Raw genomic sequence first — 20,820 nt, forward strand, 5'->3', positions numbered from 1 at the left:
AACATTTCCACTGGGCCGTCCAAAAAATATCCACTGTAACAAGAGGAATATCTTGAGTATAGTGAAATTCCTCTGACATTTCTCTTGATTAGATTGTTTTTAAACAAAGATAAGATCATGATGCCTGTTTGTACATATTATTGCTCATTTACTCAAGCTTGAAAAGGTCTTATCCTGTCATAATTAGATCATTTTGCTTATTTCGAGCGTGTATTTCACGAAAGAAGCAAAACGATCTCTCGGAGTCTCGTGTGAGGCTGGAAGAATGAAATAAACTTTTGTTTAAGAGCTAAGAAAACAGAAATAAAAGAAAGAAGAAGAAGGCGTAATCGTCGTTATTATGAAGATGAAATGTTTATTTAACATGAATGGAAGGAGTCTCCAGTGTCAGCGCTTTGTAACAGGAAGTTTTCCGACTTGGGAGACACTTTGCAAGTTCTCGGGCCAAAAAAATTCAAAAAATTCCCAAAAAAAAAAAAGAGAGAGAGAGAGATAGATAGAGAGAGAGAGAGAGAGAGAGAGAGAGAGAGAGAGAGAGAGAGAGAGAGAGAGAGAGAGGCCGGTGAGGTCTAGTAAATAAAATGGAAATTGATGAAGTTAGAATAGTAGTTTTCTCATCCTCCCAGATTGTCCCGTATGGCATCAGTGGCGCTTTATTATTATTATATTAAATGTTTTAGGTGTCCTTGTAGAAGCCTGTTTTTTATTTAATTATTTATTTATTTATTTTTATTTTAAAAGCTCTATATTGAATTACTAATAAGAACAACTTAAGGAAAAACAGTGAGGATTACCGTCCCATTGAAGCACTGAACAGACTCTGGCCAAGGTTCTGTCAAAGTATAATTTAAAGGCCTTCCATCGGACTGGTGAAAATACACATCAAGTTTTAAATCGGTACACTTCATGAGCTTGCACTTAACAACAATGATGCCATTGGCTTCCTGGAGACTGCACTGTCTGTCAGAGTCAGTGCTGGTGGTCTGGTTAATGCTGTTTCGTGTCTCAGAGATGGATCTGTTTACGCAGAGAAGCTGCTCTTTGTTCATGGTGGTCAGACTCATTCCCCTGAGACGCTGGGGATTAGCGCAGTAAACCTGACTCAGGTCCGCCACGGTCTTGCCGTAGAGGAACAACCACTCGTGAAGGTACATTAGGTCGCAATCGCAGAGCCAGGGATTACCATGGAGCTGCAACAAACACTCAAAGTCTAAAGGCTCGAAAACACCGTCCGGAAGGTTCTCCAGTCTGTTCCTGGCCAAGTTGAGGCGCGACATCTGTCCCTGATCTGTGAAAAGATCTGCTTCTAGTGAGGTTAGGTTGTTCTTCTGCAAATCAATGACACTGATTTGGAGCAGTCCTCTGAACACAGTGCTGGCTAACTCCTGAAGCGTATTCTCAGACAAGTCCAGATGCTCTAAGGAGGAAAGGTTGTGGAAAAGTTCTGCAGGAAGAGAAGATAGCAGGTTTTGAGACAAGTCCAGATGAGTGAGATTGTGAAGGCCAGTGAATGCCACGGAGGATAGTTGGACTAAGGCGTTCCCTCTGAGCATGAGCTTCTTCAGATTGGAAGGGAATATTCCAGCACTCAGTGCCGATATTTTGTTACCTCTGAGATTCAGTTCCTTCAAGTTGTCCAGCTGGCTGAAGATGCCCGGAGTGAGCTGAGCGATCTGGTTACCCTTCAGGGACAGAATTTGCAGCTGAGGGTTTCCTCTAAAGGTGTCCACGGCCAGACAGGTGATCTGGTTCAGACCTAAATCCAACTTCTTCAGCTTGCTCAGCTTACTCGTGTGTATTGTAGGAAGCTTGTTGGAGGCCAGATTGAGCTCTTGGAGGTTGTAGAGCTTGTGGAAAATATCCCTGTGGAGATTTGTGAGCATGTTTCCTCGCAGTTGAAGCGTCTCAAGCTTCTCAAGAGAGTCAAAAATGCTTGGTGCTAAAAGCGTTATCTTGTTGTTGTTAAGAAGAAGCTTGGTGAGCTTGTCCAACTTATTAAAGGTTCCAGCTTCTAAGACCAAGAAATGACTTCCGCTAATCTCCAGCTCCTCTAGACTCATCAGACTTTTAAAGGCGTCATGGGAGACATTCTCCACTGGGTTGTTCAAGAATACAAGTTTGGTCAGGTTTCCCAGATGCTCCTGAATGGTGATCCTTCTCAGACCAGATGCTATCACGATCAGAGCTGTCGCCTGGGAGGGGATATCCGCTGGCAAAGCCTTAATCAGCGGCTCTGAGCAAATGACGGTTGTTGCAGAGAAACACTGGCATAGCGGAGGGCAGGAGGTGCTGCTGGTGCTCAGGACAGCGTTTTGGCAGAGCTGAAGCAGGACGAGCAGAGCGACCGCATTGTGGATCTTCATCTTCTCCTGGGAAAACAAACAACAAATGAGTGTTTGTTTCTGGTTTCAGTCTTGCGCTTTGACACTTTATTATATCCATTGTAAAAGTTGAAAAAAGTAGCATTTTGTAGGAAATGAATAACCTTCCGTGATCTTTAATGATCGTTGTTATGTTTATGTTCACTGTAATGCACATTGTAAGCTATGTAAGGAATTAACACTACAGGAAGTTGACTGCTGAGTGTTTTCCTAGAACAACATGTTCTGAAGAACAACGCGTCATACTTTTTAGCCATTTATAGTTACACTTAATGATCGTGGAACAACTCAGTTCCTGTTCTCACTTGCATTACACACTCGCCCCATCCCGTCCACCCCCGTCCCCCCCGTCCCCCGTCCCCCCAAGTTAATAAGACGTAAACAAAACAGAAAACTTAAAGCTTAAAACGGTTTGACTTCTGATTTTTGCAAAGCACTGACACTGGAGACTCCTTCCATGAATGTAAAATAAACATCCCCTTACAGAAAACTTCACGATACCAGTGATACACACGAGCGCGTTATTGTCAGAGCTGCTGTTACAGAAAATGAATCAAGACTTACTGACCAATCAGAATCAAGGCTTCAGCAGTTGTTACTGTTTACATTATATAGATTTATGTGGAAATTTCTGTATTGTGATTGTTTTTTTTTTCTGATTTATATTTTTGTCTTTCATGAGACATGGTCTTTTTTTTTAGGTGAGCAAATGATCTAACTATACATGAAGAGGTAGAAATGGAAAACTTTGAACTTTCTCATAGTGTCGTTACAAACAACGGTGCGTGTACGCAGTATAAAAGAATCTTCTTGACAAATAGAATGATGGAATTTGTTTACACTTTGCCGTTCAGGTTCAAACTAGGAACGGATCAAAATAAGGAGACAAACATACGGCGCTGAAGGAGAAAATGTACATGGTGTACCTGCATGTCCGGAATTTTCTGTGAGAAGGAATCAGTCGAGCTGCAGGTTCAGGTTCAGACTTTCTGCCGTTTTGGCCGTGCTAATCTCACCGCTAATCTCGCACTCGTCTGCTCTGCAAAAGTACAATATTTGCTGTTCGTCGTTCGGTGCCTTACTGGAAGATGTTACAAAATAGTTCGCTCCGGTTCGAGGTTCTCGGCAGCATGTGGGTTTAGTTATTCAGCAGGTTTCTTTGTGTTATTAATACAGAAACTCTTTTCATTTCATCCCTGAGTGAAGTTCGAAAGGACAAGCAGAAATAGAAATTAGAGTCATTTTCTATTTGTTGATATTAGGCACCATCTTGTGGACTTTTCGACCCTTTAGTCAATAATATGAGGGAACTTTTTTTACAGATACTCTCACATACTCTTTTTTACACAGTCACTTTCAGTTTGTGCTTTTAATACAACAGCAGTGGGCTTTTTATGCTCACTGATAAAAAAAAAAAATACAAAAGACAAATAGTTTTTGCTAAATAGAAATAAATTGTGTTAAAGGGGTATAGAAAACAATCAAATAAATAACTAAACAAAGTAAATCTGTAGTAGTAGCATTTGTTTGTTTGTTTGTTGTATTTTTATTTAGTCAGTTGGTTATTACAAACAAATTTATATAATAATAATTATTATTATTATTATTATTATTATTATTATTATTATTATTATTATTATTATTATTGTTATTATTGTTATTATTAAAAGTAGTAGTAGTATTTGTTTGTTTGTTGTTTGTATATATATTTAGCTAGTTAGTTATCACAAACAAATTATTATTATTATTATTATTATTATTATTATTATTATTATTATTATTATAACTATAATAATAATAATTATTATTAAGAGTAGTAGTAGCAGTAGTAATATTTGTTTGTTTGTTTTTTGTTTTTTATTTATCTATTTAGTCAGTTAGTTATTACAAACAAGTTTATATTATTATTATTAAAAGTAGTAGTAGTATTTGTTTGTTTGTTGTTTGTATATATATTTAGCTAGTTAGTTATCACAAACAAATTATTATTATTATTATTATTATTATTATTATAACTATAATAATAATAATAATTATTATTATTATTAAGAGTAGTAGTAGCAGTAGTAATATTTGTTTGTTTTTTTGTTTTTTATTTATCTATTTAGTCAGTTAGTTATTACAAACAAGTTTATATTATTATTATTATTATTATTATTATTATTATTATTATTATTATTATTACTAAAAGTAGTAGTAGCAGTAGTAATATTTGTTTGTTTTTTGTTTGTTGTTTATCTATTTAGTTATTTAGTTATTACAATCAAGTTATTATTATTATTATTATTATTATTATTATTATTATTATTATTATTATTATTATTAGGAGGCCAAGCACCCAGGCACCATGTTATTGCACCTTTTCTTCTTCTTCTTCTTCTTCTTCATAGAACCTTCTGGAAATAGTTGTGAAATTTGGCATACTGAGTGGGAAGGGTCTAAGGAACCTTCTGAGCAAATTTGGGCCAAGTGTTGCCAATGCTCTATAGTATGTTTATAGTCAAATTTTTATACCATGTGTCCAAAATTTAAAATCGAGGTTAAATCAACACCAAAGTCAGACCAACCTGGACAAAAGTTATCAAAACAATGTTGATATGCCAACGCTTTTCCAGTAACATACCAACAAATCTGAAGGCAAATTTCCTATCAGCGCCGCTTACTGGTCAAAAGTTACAATAACATGTTGAAAATGCTTCCAAGGGCCATTTTTGTTACTCATCCAAATTTTGTCCAATCTTCATCAAATTGAGCTCACATCATTCTGAGACCTGTCTAAACAACTGTGTACTGTCGTTTCAGCCATTCAGTGTATTATTAAACAGACAACACATAACCGAAAGGGCAAATCAAATATCAAATAGCATTTTTATTGAACAATGTTGTTATTGTTTTAATTAATTAATTAATTAATTACATATCATATATCTTTTTCTCATTTAGACATTTCCCATCAGATATTTAGACTTTTTTAACAGTCTGTTCACTTAAAATGAAGGGATTTTTTCCCCCTTTTTTCCTACCACACAGAAAACATACGCAAGTAGCCTACGTGGAATTATTGTTTATGAAAGTTCGAAAACAACATGTTTTCTCCTTAGTAAAACATAATTCCTGATCTCATAATGGCATCCGGGATCCTCAGGGCACAATCTACTTACAATCCCAAGCTGACATGATCAAAATTATTCTATTTATTATTGAGCTCTTATAGTTATTAACCTGTTTAACTGGTTGAATCCAAATCTCAGTAACTCGAGAACAAGCGTATAAATATCATCTGGAATAAAACGATCCATACTGTGTGTTATGTGGTCACCTGGAGCTATTTGTTTGTTTATAGAGGTTGATGAAGGCCACACAGTTGTTATTTAAGCCCTGAAACCTAGTACTGAAGGTGGGTGCACTTTTTTTCCCCCATGACTGTATTTAGATAAATTTAAATTGCCTGCTGTTAGTGAATTGTCCACCAGGTGGCACCAGTCTCTCTCTCTCTCTCTCTCTCTCTCTCTCTCTCTCTCTCTCTCTCTCTCTCTCTGTGTGTGTGTGTGTGTGTGTGTGTGTGTGTGTGTGTGTGTGTGTGTGTGTGTGTGTGTGTGTGTGTTGCTCCCAGGTGAGGGAGGAGGTGATGATCAACTCCACACTTTAGTCCAAGTGAATCTTCTCTCCTGACCTGCAGCTGAGAGCTCTCTCTCTCTCTCTCTCTTTCTCCCTATCTTTATCTCTGTCCCTCTCTCTCAGGATTTCCATCCTGTCTTTCCTCTTCTGATTGGAAACCCCTCTCTGATAGCAGACATGGCCAGCGGAGGGATGCAGCTTCTTGGCTTCTCGTTGGCATTTTTAGGCTTTGTGGGGTTGATCATCTCCGCCACCATGACAGAGTGGAAGATGTCCTCGTACGCAGGGGATAACATTATAACAGCACAGGCCATATATGAGGGACTGTGGCAGTCCTGTGTGTACCAGAGCACCGGCCAGATACAGTGCAAAGTCTACGACTCACTCCTACAACTACCCTGTAAGATACAGTCTCTTATTTACATTTACACCTTATTTACAGTTATAGTCTCTTATTTACATTTACACCTTATTTACAGTTATAGTCTCTTATTTACATTTACACCTTATTTACAGTTATAGTCTCTTATTTACATTTACACCTTATTTACAGTTATAGTCTCTTATTTACATTATTTACACCTTATTTACAGTTATAGTCTCTTATTTACATTTACACCTTATTTACAGTTATAGTCTCTTATTTACATTATTTACATCTTATTTACAGTTATAGTCTCTTATTTACGTTTACATCTTATTTACAGTTATAGTCTCTTATTTGCATTATTTACATCTTATTTACAGTTATAGTCTCTTATTTACGTTTACATCTTATTTACAGTTATAGTCTCTTATTTACATTATTTACATCTTATTTACAGTTATAGTCTCTTATTTACGTTTACATCTTATTTACAGTTATAGTCTCTTATTTATATTATTTACATCTTATTTACAGTTATAGTCTCTTATTTATATTATTTACATCTTATTTACAGTTATAGTCTCTTATTTACATTTACACCTTATTTACAGTTATAGTCTTTTATTTACATTATTTACATCTTATCTCTACTAGCTTATTATCTATACTTATTATTTTAGTAGTAGTTGTTCATTTGTTTGTTTTTGTTTGTTGTTATTTATTTACCCATTCTAGTTTATTATTTTATTTAGTTTAGTTAGTTAGTTTGCTTGCTCACTTGCTTATTTACTCACCTAATGAACTACTTATTTGTCCCCCTATTTATTTGTTGAATTTTATGCTTTATTTAATCATTCGCATCTGTTTATTCATTTATTTACTTACTTCTTCTTTATATACTTGTTTATTTGCTTACTTATTTACTTGTTTATTTATTCATTTACTTCTTATTTACATACTTAATGTTTGCTTATTTATTTATTAATTTATTTGTTTGCTTGTTTGTTTAGTTACTTATTCAATTACGTATGTATTGATTTATTTGCTTTTTTACTAACTTACTTCTTTCTTTCTGTCTTTATTTATTTATTTATTTATTTATTTACTCTTGATTTGTCTATATAATGTATGGATTTGGGTAAACAGCTGCTATTGTTCTATAGTTTTTGCCTTAGTGTAGCTCCTGTAATGACATTATTATGCATCGTTTTCTCTAAGTTTGTTAGTAATGGTAATAATCAGTTACTGCATGTTGACATATTACAACCCTATGAGCTGACAGGGGTGCCAATATTAATTAGAGTTCCCTTAAAGTCATGGTTTATTATTGTTATTTAACATGAAGCGCATTATATATGGAGAAGTTCATGGTAACGCAGTGTATGTATGAGGCTTCAAGAGCTCCTGGACTTTTTGTTTGTTTGCTTGTTTGTTTTGTTTTCGTTTCTTTACTTGTTCTCTCTCTACTCAGATTCGTAACGAATAAAGATAAGAATCTCCACCTTCCCGCCTTTACGACGCTCCTGTCAGCGCACGCCTGTCAGTACATTCCTGTCAGTACGTTAGGTACTGCTCTCAGCACGGGCTTTCATTCAGAGCTGATGTAGAGAGGTTCAGAACGAGCTCGTTAGACAATTCTGTGTAAAATCTACAGAAATACTGGAAGTGATCGAGAATTTGAGCAGCTGAAAGTAATTCACTAGTTCTGTAAATGTAGCAATAAATACTTTCATTTCATTTCCATGAGCAAAGCATTTTAAAGTGATGAGGACACTTTTTATTGTGTGGAAGAAGAACTGCGCATAAAGAGCAGCACTATGAAGTGACAAATCCCCTCTTCCATCTTTCACAAAAGCTTAACATCTCCTCCTCATCCTCCTCCTCTTTTATGTCCTTATCCTCGTCCCTGTCCTGCTCTTCCTCCTCCTTTTGTCCTCCTCCTCCTCCCGTCATCCTTGTCCTTCTCATCCTTCCCTTCCTCTTCATCCTTCTCCTCCTGCCACTCATCCTTCTCCTTCTCCTCATCCTCTTCCTTCTCTTCCTCCTCCTCCTCACTGACCTCCTCATCCTCCTCCTCCTCTTCCACCTCCTTCTCCTCATCATCCTCCTCTACCTCATCATCCTTCTCCTCCTCATTCTTCTCATCCTTGTCCTTCTCCTGCCCTTCCTCCTTATCGTCCTTCTCCTCCTCATCCTAATCCTCCTCCTACTCCTCCTCGTCCTTCTCCTCTGCCTCCACATCCTTCTCCTCCTCCATCTCCTCATCCTCCTCTTCCTCCTTCTCCTCCTCGTCCTTCTCCAACTCCTCCTCATCCTAAGTCTCCTCATCATCATCGTCATCCTTCTCCTCCTCATCTTCCTCCTCAATTTAAGCTTCCTTCTCCTTCTCATCCTCATCCTCCTCCCTGTCCTTCTCCTCAACCTTCTCATCCTCATCCTCCTCCCTGTCCTTCTCCTCATCCTTCTCATCCTCATCCTCCTCCCTGTCCTTCTCCTCATCCTTCTCATCCTCATCCTCCTCCCTGTCCTTCTCCTCATCCTTCTCATCCTCATCCTCCTCCCTGTCCTTCTCCTCATCCTTCTCTTCCACATCCTCCTCCTCATCTGTCTTATCTGTGTGTGTTTTCCTGCGAGTTCAGACAGGTTGGATAAATGCCTCGGATTCCATAACTGTTCCTGAACTGCTTTCACTGTTTCACTGCCCACAACACCATGGTGTACAGACCTGACGATCTGGATCGGTGTATTGATTTAAAAGACAAAGATCGAAATCAATCATGAATCAGTTAATATGGATAAAAAACAAGCGACCGATGTGTAACAAGTCATTCATATTTTTAATCTGATTTGGCCTCAGAATCGTCATCATTGTTCGTAAACTAACCCCAGGTCCTTAATCCAATCATATCGTATCGTATATTATTTTCGTATATCGTATTCATTATTATCATAATGAATGTTGTTTTGGCTCATTTACATTTACAATAATCAACTTAAATTGAAAGAAATATAAGTTCTCAGGAATAACTGTAGCGACTGTGTTTTTCGTACATACAGTTGAGGTCTTAAGTTTACATACGCCTTGCAGAATCTGCAAAATGCTAATAATCTAAAAAAAAAAAACAATAATAATAATAATAACAATAATAATAATAATAATAATAATAATAATAATAATAAGGGGGATCATAAATGATTTATTAATGTTAATGTTAGTTAAAGATTGATTTTTTTTTAATTATTAACATATGTGCAGATCCTGCAAGGCATATGTACAGTTATGACCTCAACTGTAACTGCAATATAACTACATACCAATATAAAACAGAGGATGAGTTCCCCAGAACACTGTCATAACTTGGTCTTGTCCTGCGTACAGGCATGGCACAGAACAATTATTTCTAAATTGTTACAGAAGAGAAGATACACCATATTTCCAAGCATTCCAATGCTATATTCATGGTTTATTAAATCACTTTCTCTCAAATAACAGCTAGTCCACTCAACGATATGGCTATATATATATATATATATATATATATATATATATATATATATATATATATATATATATATATATATATATATATATATATATATATATATATAACATAATATCTACATACATTATTTTTCCTTTCACTTTTGTCTCATGAAACTAGATGTAACCTTATATAAGGACTTGCTCATTGTACAAAATGTGATCAGCTGATCAGTTCATTCTCATTATCAGCGCTATGAAAGTACTGATTATTCCTGAAAAGCTTAAATATTTCACCGCAGTTATGAGCTCGCTGCGCTATCACGTCTGTCTGATATGGATGTGTTTGTGTCTCTCCCGCTGCAGTGGAGGTCCAGGCGGCTCGAGGGTTCATCCTGTCGGGGATCCTGTTGTGTGGAATCGCCATCCTGGTGGCCTCGGTGGGCATGAAGTGCACCAAGTGCATGGAGGACAATGTGGAGCTCAAAGACAAAGTGGCTGTGGCTGGAGGCGTGGTCTTCATCATCGCAGGTGTGGAGATATGATATATCTATATCTTTATCTCTCTCTCTCTCTCTCTCTCTCTCTCTCTCTCTCTCTCTGTATATATATATAGATATATAAATCTCAGTAAAGGATAAAACACATCAGGACTTCAGGAAAATGTTGTGGAACATCCAGAAAACTTGTTCAGTTCCTGTTATCACTTACGTTATAACATATAATTATTACAGGTAGACAAGCACAAGAACTGGGTGACGTGTAAAAACAACTTGTAGTGATATTACAATGATATTATTATATTTTGTAAAAGAATTATGATAACCGATTGCGACCCCTTCAGTAACTAATGGGTCGTCATGGTAACTTGTTTGTCATTGATCATGCCAGTTTCTGAATTCAATCCTATACACACCAATCAGCTATAACATTAAAGCTCCGGACAGGTGAAGTGAATAACGTTGATTATCTCGTTATAAAGGCACCTGTCAAGGGGTGGGGTATATTAAGCAGCACGTGAACAGTCAGTTCTCGAAGTTGATGTGTTGGAAGCAGGAAAAATGGCCAAGTGTAAGGATCTGATCTACTGTGACAAGGACCTAATTGTGATGGCTAGATGACCTGGTCAGAGCATCTCCAAAATGACAGGTCTTGTGTGGTGTTCCTAGTATGCAGAGGTTAGTACCTACCAAAAGTGGTCGTCGGAAGGACAATCGGTGAACCAGCGACAGGGTCGTGGGTGCCCAAGGCTTCTTCATGCGCATGTGAAGCCATCTGTGAAGTGGTCTAATCCCACAGAAGAGCTACTGAAGCACAAACTGCAGAAAAAGTTAAAGCTGGCTCTGATAGAAAGGAGTCAGAACACACAGTGCATCACAGCTTGCTGCGTATGGGGCTGTTTAGCTGCAGACCGGTCAGAGCACCCATGGTGACTCCTGTCCACCACTGAAATCTCCTACAATGGGCACGTGAACATCAGTACTGGACCATGGAGCAATAGAAGAAGGTGGCCTGGTCTGAGGAATCATGTTTTTTTTTTACATCATGTGGAGGCCGGGTGTGGGTGCGTCGCTTACCTGGGGAAGAGATGACACCAGGATGCACTATGGGAAGAAGGCAGTATGATGCTCTGGCAGTGGTCTCCTGGGAAACCTTGGGATTCATTTGGATGTTACTTTGACGCGTACCACCTACCTAAACAACGTTGCAGACTAAGTACACCCCTTCATGTCGATGGTATTCCCTAATAGTAGTGGTCTCTTTCAGCAGGATAACGCTCCCTACCACACTGCAGAAATGGTTCAGGAACGGTTCGAGGAACATGACAAAGAGTTCAAGGTGTTGACTCGCCTCCAAATTCCCCAGATCTCGATCCGATCGAGCGTCTGTGGAATGTTCTGGACAAACAAGTCCGATCCATGGAGGCCCCACGTCACACCTTACAGGACTTAAAGGATCTACTGCTAACATCTTGGTGCCAGATCCCACAGCACACCTTCAGAGGTCTTGTGGAGTCCATGCCTCGATGGGTCAGAGCTGCCATGGTGTTTCTTACTTGTCATTTCTGATTTTGCTCCGTGTCTTTGAGTGTGTCCTAACCCGATGTGCCATACCGTTTACCTACTGTGTTTGGTTACGCCATGCGTAAAACATGGGGTGGGTTGCGTCACAGTGTACCCGGTTATAGAAGTCACCACTCGCCACTGCTTCTCATTATATCCAATATAAGGATGTCCTGTCATCCAGTAATAAATACCACCAATTCCGCATGATATTAATTCTTTACAGGAATCCTTTTTTATTCTGTTTAAAGCGTCACCTGTTTGGTTGTTTGGTCCTTCAGGTGTCTTCGCTTTCGTTGCTACTATCTGGTATGGAGATAACATCAGACGGAAGTTCTTCGACCCCTTCACCCCGACGAATGGAAGGTGAGCAGACTTTTACCACCATTTTATTTTCTTCATTACAGATACATTTAACATACATAGTTGTCGCTCGTTTAAATCGAGTTGTGCATAATTGACTAATACAGGAATTTTTTTTTTTTTTTTTTTTTTTTACCTGATTCTAGGGTTAGTCTTTAATCTTAATTCATTTTTGGACGAGTTTATTTTCACTTTGTGTAGCAAACGAGATTTTATCACGTAACAAATCCGAAACACTTTTGAACGTCCCGCCCATCCCCTGCTTTCATTTGCATATCGAACATGATTGGCTCTTATGGGTTATGACACGAGAACACTTTTCTTTCACGTGTTTTGCACTGATTCACGTTTACCGATACGATTTTTCAGCTTCCTGTACTTTTTAATAGTGACTACTACAGTGGCAATTTCCACACAGACTAGTCAGTGTATCCCTGTAAAAGGATTTAATCATGGTACAAATTAAGATTTTTATTGACATTCGGTAGCCTACGGATTAGGGTGGCTTTAAGATCGATCGGGTCAGTAGTGGACCTGGATGAAAGTAAAGTGGGAGGATAAATCTTGATAAAAATCTTTGCATCTTTTATCACAGTAAAAAGTATGTTCCCAGATGATCGCAGCAGGACTGTACAGATGTTGATGTTCTTCTGCTTGCAGGTACGAGTTCGGTAAAGCTCTGTATATCGGATGGGGAGCGTGCGCGCTCACTGTGATTGGAGGCAGCTTGCTGTGCTGTAACTGTGGCCAGAAGAGCTCAGGAGCTCCACCAGCCCGTTACCCAGCGCCCCGCCCGAACCAGCCCTCACAGCCCGGCTACGTCTAACGCTCAGCCACTCTCAGGATAATCCAGGTCCGGGTTTACATAAAGCACACAGTTACAGAACAAAACATCGAACCAGTCACATCCGCTTTTCTCTAAAGTACTGCAAAATATGTCTCACTCACTTCCACTTTTCTTCTGGATTTAATAACGCGGCGTGGTTTGAGGTGAATCCTTTGTTCACATGCGACCTGTTTTGTCAGAAATCCCTGTTATAACTGTTATGTTTGCTCAAAATGATATTATCTCTAGAATCAGCTTTTGTTCGCAGAAACCAAGGAACGATTTGCGTTAGTCTTACCGACCTGGCAACCTTTAGCCACTAAATCCCTGATTCATTTCATTCAAGAAAGCAGACCAGTGAACAATGACTACGTTTACACGGACAGCAGTAATCTAATTACTGACCTTATTCTGAATAAGACAATATCGGGACATGAGTTGCGTTTAGAATACTCCTTTCATGTTCCAACGTTATAGAAACATAGATCGATTAACGTCACATGCTATTACTTCCCCACACCACACCGTCCGACGTCCGACGTGGGCTGCGTCCCAAACCGTGTACTTACCTACTACAGTAGCTGAGATGCATGTATTTCTCCTACTATACAGGAGGTAAGTGCGCGGTTTGGGACGCAGCCGTGCTCTCTTGTTTGCCGTCAAACAGTTGAGCGCTGCCGTGTGTGTACGTGTCCTGTCGCACAATAGTGTGATACGTTAACAGTGTGATTAAGGTGTGTACGTGTCTGTAACGCGACTAAAACAGGAATACGCCACACGTCTTAATTCCATGTGTGTTCACTTCGAGTGTGACTTTAATCAGATTAAGGTCATCGATAATCTCTGTTTACATGCTAGTGTCTTAATCAGAGTATCGTCTTAATCGGGTTCATATCGGATTATCGTCGTCCGTGTAAACGTACTGAATCATTCAGTTCTCATACCAATTTGAACTCTTCCTAATCTTTCCAACAAGGGGATTTGTGAGAATGTCTGTGCATTTTTAAAAAATAATGAAACTGTTTTGAAATACCAAGGAACTTGTTTTTTTTTGTTGTTGTTGTTGTTTTGTTTTGTTTTTTTTTAATATTACATAGATTGCTATTTGATTCAAATTTGTTGCCAGTGCTAATTTTTTCCCCCAAAACATATCCATTATTAGAGTGTGATTACATGCTACCTGGATTAATTATTATTATTATTATTTTTTATCAGAACTTTGTGCTAGTTGGTGATATGGTATTTCTCGGGCATTAAAACTGTAAACAATATATTATTCTGCACTGGTTTTCAATTACATCATAAACAGATGTAAGGAATCAAACACTTGCGGGTGTTTTTTTAAACAGCATGAACTGGAGTGTTTTATTTCTCTTACACCATACCATTGGCCAACAATTACAAATTTTAATTTGTTAACGAATGACATCATACTTTTTATCCGTTTCTATCTACATTTAGTGTTGCGTATCCACAAGACAAGTTAGTTCGTGCTTTCACTTATGTTGTCCAGCTGTCGACTGTAACTAGTCGGTTTTTTATGTTCATTGAGAAAGACTTTGCTGTGGTGGAAAATTTATTGTTACAAAATGCCGACCGAATCCCCTTACAGAAATAACAACTTGGTATCATTAGCCTTGCACGAGTCCGCGTGTGAGTCAGGTGTTAGAACGAGCGCATCGATGTAAACCTGGGATCGAGTTGCTGTTGTAGGAAATGAACGAGCGGATAGATGGATACCTCCTGACCAATCAGAATCCAGAACTCAACAGCGCTGTGGTGTAATCTTGTTTCGTCAGCGTGACCCATGATGTATGCGTCCGAATGTCGTTGTTTTTTGTTTTCGTGAATTGCTTTGTAAGGTGTAAGGTTTTGTTACTGAATGCTGAAGACATTTGTATGTCGGTGATTTACTGAATAAAATCTTGCTTTTGTACGAGACCTGCGATTAAACGTTGTTTTTAAAGAAATGATGCAAGGAAGTTGTATTGCATGTTTACTATGTTGTGTTGTGGTGTGGTGTGTCAATGTAAACATGTTTATACACAACAATGCTTGCTTTTTAAATGATAATTATAGGTCTGCATGTGTGTGTGTGTGTGTGTGTGTGTGGGTGGGTGGACTTGTGTTAAAGCACCAGTGGCACACACGGCTTATGACTGTGTGGTTTATTTTCTCAACAACACCTTCCTTCTTCACTGGAATGAGCTGGGTGTGTTCTGTGGTCACGGGAGAACCCGTGGAGACACGTTCACGGGAGCAGAATCCAGAACAATCCCAGGTAGAAACGAGGACAGAAAACATGGCTGAGAGGGATTTTAAAACTGCTATAACACTAAAAAAAAAAAAAAAAAAAAAAAAACATGTTGAAGGTCATAATATTCAGGAACAGAGTTGTAGATACATTCATTATAATTCTATTTTTTTTTTAAAATAAATATTGAATCTGAAGTAACCTAGAATTGCACAAAGCAACTAGCTAAAAATAATCCAACAAGAAGAAAAAGTCAATTACTTGATTATTAATTATTCATTAGTAATTATAAATAAATCTCTTGGTTGTGTTTTATGCATATTGATGAGTAAAATGTGACCAAATCAGTATTTAAATTGATTTTCAAATTAAAAAAAAAAAAAAAAAAAAAAAAAAATCTACACATCACCCCCCCTGCCTTCATTTGCATATCGAACATGATTGGCTCTTATAGTTTATGACCTAACGACACTTTTCCTCTATGTATTTTTATTCGTAACATTGCTTTCTGATGTGGTTGAAGGTTGTAATCAGAACACGTTGTTTCTTGGATGTTAAAACTATTACTTGTGCAAAAGTTTGTATCCCCCCCACAGTTTTTGAAGAAAAAGAAAAATGTGCAATTTGTTTACAATTTCAACAATTCGCAAATGAAATGCGTGTGTATCTTACAATATCCAACAGTAAATATAAAAAAAAAAAAAAAAACACGCACACACACACACACACATAATGATGAATCAACAAAGAAAAATCTAATTGGTCGTAAAATGTAATCTGATAAAGGCAGAAGTGCAACAGATCTGACTGATACTTTAACATACACTTTCAAAACCAGTATGTCAATAAACCTATCAAGAGATAAAATGACATTGTGTTGAGAGAAACTATCAATTACATCACATGATTATCATAAATATTATCATAAATTCTTGCTAATGTACTTTTTTTTCTTCTCTTTTTAAATCCCAGGTCATTAGATCATCAGGTGAGAGCGGGTAGACATGCATATGATACGTGGTGTGTGTTTACTGGTTTCATGCGGCTTAGCTTTGCATATTTCTGAAGGTTGTAAGTAACACGTTACTGGTGGTTAAGGCGTGTCTCGGGTTAAGCTAAGCTTTAAGAGAATTAAGAGAGATATTACATACATTCATCCATATATTCAGTAACACACACACACACACACACACACACACACACACACACACACTACGTGGATACAGTTAGTGTTTTGAATAATCATGAGCGGTGTCACAGTTTTAAACATTGAAAAAGTCAGCCAAAGAAAGTGCCAGAAAACCATCATGTACTTTTCTTTAGCTAGTGTTATATATCAAGAATGTATTTGCATATCAAGCATGATTGGCTCTTATAGTTTATGACATAACAACACTTTTCTTTCAAGCCTTATGTTAGCAGTATTGCTATTTGAAATGCTTTTGCCACCGCCTTCCGCGTCTGTTAAAGTTACTAATCCATATAGTGGAAAAGTTTGCATCCCCCTGGGTTTCTGGATTTAAGAAAGAAAAGAAAAAGAAAATGTATCTCTAATTGCAATTATTTACATTTTCTAGAATGTAATGTGGATATATCCTACGACCAGACCCTAATCCAAAGGATAATGCGGAATCAATGGGGAAGAAAGAAGCTCTGAATGGGACGGTGATGAATTCAGAAATCATGCACCGCTTATGGATATATACAATTTTAAAACGGTTTTTAAATGGGGAAATTTCCAACTTACTTCACTTCACTTCCATGACTTATTCCATGACTACATCCTGTTCCTGCACATTCCTCCGAGCCCCCCATAGAGTGCATGACTCGTGCGGATCTGCCGGAACATGTTCTACAATCAGACCACTGAAGAACCTGTGCAGGCACATCGTCTACGTTAAATTCCAGCAAAATAACAACAGAAGAAGTGCATCCTTTTTGAAACACAAGCTAAGCGTGTTAAGATTTATTCATGAGGAAAACACTGAGGTTCATTACTTGTATAGGAGCAGCAGTATACAGTGCATATGACCTCAGGCATAAGATCTTGTAGTCTGGGTAGGTGGGCATGGTGACTTGGAAGCGTTTGTGCCGGCTGGATTTCAACACCGCCTGAGGGTATGCTTGCTGCTTGGACAGGTTGTGTCAGGATCAGAGCGTGTAAACTACAATGCACTGATTAAATCAGTTTAAACAGTAGATAGTAAGAAAAGACTGCGTTTCAGGGCCGTGATCATTCGAGCCAGGCTGAGATGTAGATATACATAGCAATGACACAATGTTTTAGTCAGGGTTCAGATCCACAAACACACACACACACACACACACACACACACACACCAGCATGGGCAGGTTTCAAACAGCCCTAACAGACATCCCGACAGACATTTCAGAAGAACAGGACCAGACTTGCTGAAAAATAGGGGTAAAGTTTTTTTGGATAGGAAATATAACAGGAATAAGAGATGAAGTTCATATAGAAGGTATCTGACATTACACTGCTGCTGAAACTTTTTTACAAGTGACGTGAAAGTGTTAACCAGATGGATGGATGAGTGGAGTGATGGATGAATAACGGGTGGAAGAGTGGACAGATGAGTGGACGGATGGAAGGATGAAAAATAGATGGACGGACCGGTTGAAAAGTGGATAAATGGATAGAAAGATAGGATAGATGTACGGGCAGACAGATGGAGAGATAAATGAATGGATGAATGAATGAATGCTGATGGGTGGATGAATGATGGATGAATGGATGGGTGGGTGAGTGATGGATGGATGAATTGAAGGATGGATAAGTAGATGCACAGATGAATAGATGGGTGGACAAATGGATGGATGGATGGATGGGTGATTGATGGATAGATGAAATGAAGAATGTGTAAGTAGATGGACAGATGAATAGGTGGGTGGATGAACAGATGGATGGGTTGATGAATAAACAGGAGAATGGATGAGTGAATGAATTATGGATGGATGGGTGATTGATGGATAGATGAAATGAAGAATGTATAAGTAGATGGACAGATGAATAGATGGGGTGGATGAACGGATGGATGGATGAATAAACCGGAGAATGGATGGGTAAATGAATAATGGATGGATGGATGCATGACTGAGTGATGGATGGATAGATAAATGAAATATTTATGATAGATGAATATTGGGTGGATGAATTGAGGAATTGATAAATAGATGATTGGTGGATGGGTGAGTGATGGGTGGATGGATGGATGGGTGGAAGGATTTAGCAATAAATAAATAGATGAATAGATGGATGGATGCATAGTGGATGGATCTTTAGAAATCAGTTTGAAAAATATCTGCATGCTCCTACATATCAGACATATCATCACCAGAGTCACTCTTTATAAATCTGAATTTTATAAACCCCCAGTTTGTCTCTCAAGTCACATTCCATCAACTCCACTGGGAAACTTATAAAATAACACATCGAAGCAAATGTATCTGGAAGGCCCTGAACCTGCACAGAGTAATATTTTCTCTAACACACCTGACTAATTGTGATTAGACCATAATGACGCTCGTTACCTCCTGAAGAGTCGGAAAGTGAATTTGGAGCAGCTTTTCAGATGTTCTAAATGTTTCCCCTCAGATACACGTCCTGTCTAACAGCCCCATCTACTGTCTTTCAAACATACTCCTCCTAAATGGAGTGCAACCTACTGTAGACACAAATGATCAGATCATGTTACACTAAGTCAATCTGAGGAATCTTAGGAACATTAGTAGATCCTAATGTTGGATGTTTAACTGGTTATTAAACGTTAACCTCTGGTTTGCTTTAATGTTTAGTGTAAGGAAAGTTATTTTGGTGGAGATGAGTCTTTATTTGCAAGATAAACCATAGACTAATTTCAACGGCTCACATTTTCCTTTTCTCTGGCTCACAATGTGCAAAAGACAATCCATCTATCTTCTATAGCGCTTATCCTCTTCAGGGTCTCGGGGAAACCTGGAGTCTATCCCAGGGGGCATCAAGAACAAGGCGGGGTACACCCTCGATAGGGTGACAGTCCATCGCAGGGCACACTCACATACACACTCACACACCCATTCATACACTACGGACACTTTAGACACGCCAATCAGCCTACCATGCATGTCTTTGGACTGGGGGAGGAAACCGGAGTACCCGGAGGAAACCCCCACAGCACGGGGAGAACATACAAACTCCACACACACAGGGCCACAGTGGGAATCGAACCCCCAACCCTAGAGGTGTGAGATGAACGTGCTAACCGCTAACCACCATGCCAATCAATAATGCTAAATCCCTGCACATTCTTGCACGACAGCTCCTCGATAAACTTCCAACTCTGATGAAAGAGCTGATTTTATGCAGATTGCATCCCGTAATTATTCAGCGCTTCTCATCATTAGGTCACTTATCTGAGATTTGTTTTTCTCAATGGTCCTGTCATAATCGACTTTCACCACAAGAAGGCGTTGCAAACTTACATGTCTAACATATTACACCTTTCTTTATGGATTATATAGCAGCCAATACACAATAAAAGCAAGTTTGACTCAAAGGATGTATATTTTTATATTAAGTTGCTACGTGGCTCACCAAGCCACCAGGGGAATAGGACATACTCCTTCTTCAACTGTCCAGGTAAAGAGTTTCTGAGAAGGTGAAACAAGAAAGAAAGAAAGAAAGAAAGGTTGTTTCTGAAGATCTGTAGAGGCAGGGTCTCTCAGCTCGGTGTGATATTTGTTTTTAAAAAGGAACTCAGTATATTTTATTCGTGTTTTTAAAATGGCTGCTGCATGGTCAGGAATGAGAGCTGAGTGGAATTAAAGGCACTGCTGAAAGCGTCTCCTTACCGTAAAGGAGGAACCCTTCACAACGATGGTACGGATATACCAATCTTCAACTGTCCAATTAGGGTGAGTCTGTGCCCACTGTAGCCTCAGATTCTTGACTGTTCTTGACTGACAGGAGTGGAACCTGACGTGGTCTTCGGCTGTAGTAGACCCACCTCCCTCAAGGTCGTGCATTCTGAGATGCTTTTCTACTCGCCATGGTTGTAAAGATTGATTATTTTAGTTATTGTAGCCTCCATTCTCCTCTGCCCTGGATATTTGTTTGTTTGTTTGTTTGTGTGAAAGGAGAACAACAGTTTCTGAAATACTCAGATTGGCACCAATAACCTTGCCACAGTAAAAGCCAATGAGAACACATTACATTTTTTCTCCATTCTGATGTTTGAAATGAAGCTCTGGACCTGTGTCAGCAGGATGTTATGCGTTGAGCTATTGCCACATGATTGGCTGATTGGATAATGGCATGAATGGGCAGGGCTACGGTGATTCTCATACAGCGACCATGTCACATCACACGATACTGAAGCAAACACGTATTCCCATTCGCTTCTGTTCACCAATAAGAGTCGAGTCTTTCAGCTTCTAAACCGCGTATTTGCCTTTTTGTTCTAAACCG

The 20,820-nt window shown here is 38.6% G+C and overlaps 2 protein-coding genes across 2 annotated transcripts; one reads left to right on the forward strand and one right to left on the reverse strand.

The window, feature by feature from the left end:
- Positions 1 to 335: 335 nt before the first annotated feature.
- Positions 336 to 3,661, reverse strand: zgc:153913 (LRR and PCC domain-containing protein). Its single transcript, XM_017471131.3, has 2 exons — positions 3,308 to 3,661; positions 336 to 2,369 (listed from the first exon to the last, which is right to left on the reverse strand). The coding sequence occupies exons 1-2, from the start codon at positions 3,311 to 3,313 to the stop codon at positions 771 to 773; spliced, it is 1,605 nt and encodes a 534-aa protein (XP_017326620.1). The 5' UTR covers positions 3,314 to 3,661; the 3' UTR covers positions 336 to 770.
- A 2,352-nt stretch (positions 3,662 to 6,013) lies between these two features.
- Positions 6,014 to 15,040, forward strand: cldn1 (claudin 1). Its single transcript, XM_017473208.3, has 4 exons — positions 6,014 to 6,399; positions 10,214 to 10,378; positions 12,192 to 12,276; positions 12,934 to 15,040. Exons 1-4 carry the CDS (start codon positions 6,177 to 6,179, stop codon positions 13,097 to 13,099), a joined length of 639 nt encoding a protein of 212 aa, XP_017328697.1. The 5' UTR covers positions 6,014 to 6,176; the 3' UTR covers positions 13,100 to 15,040.
- Positions 15,041 to 20,820: the final 5,780 nt, after the last annotated feature.

The sequence above is a fragment of the Ictalurus punctatus genome, chromosome 7, assembly GCF_001660625.3.
Source record: "Ictalurus punctatus breed USDA103 chromosome 7, Coco_2.0, whole genome shotgun sequence".
Taxonomy (NCBI): domain Eukaryota; kingdom Metazoa; phylum Chordata; class Actinopteri; order Siluriformes; family Ictaluridae; genus Ictalurus; species Ictalurus punctatus.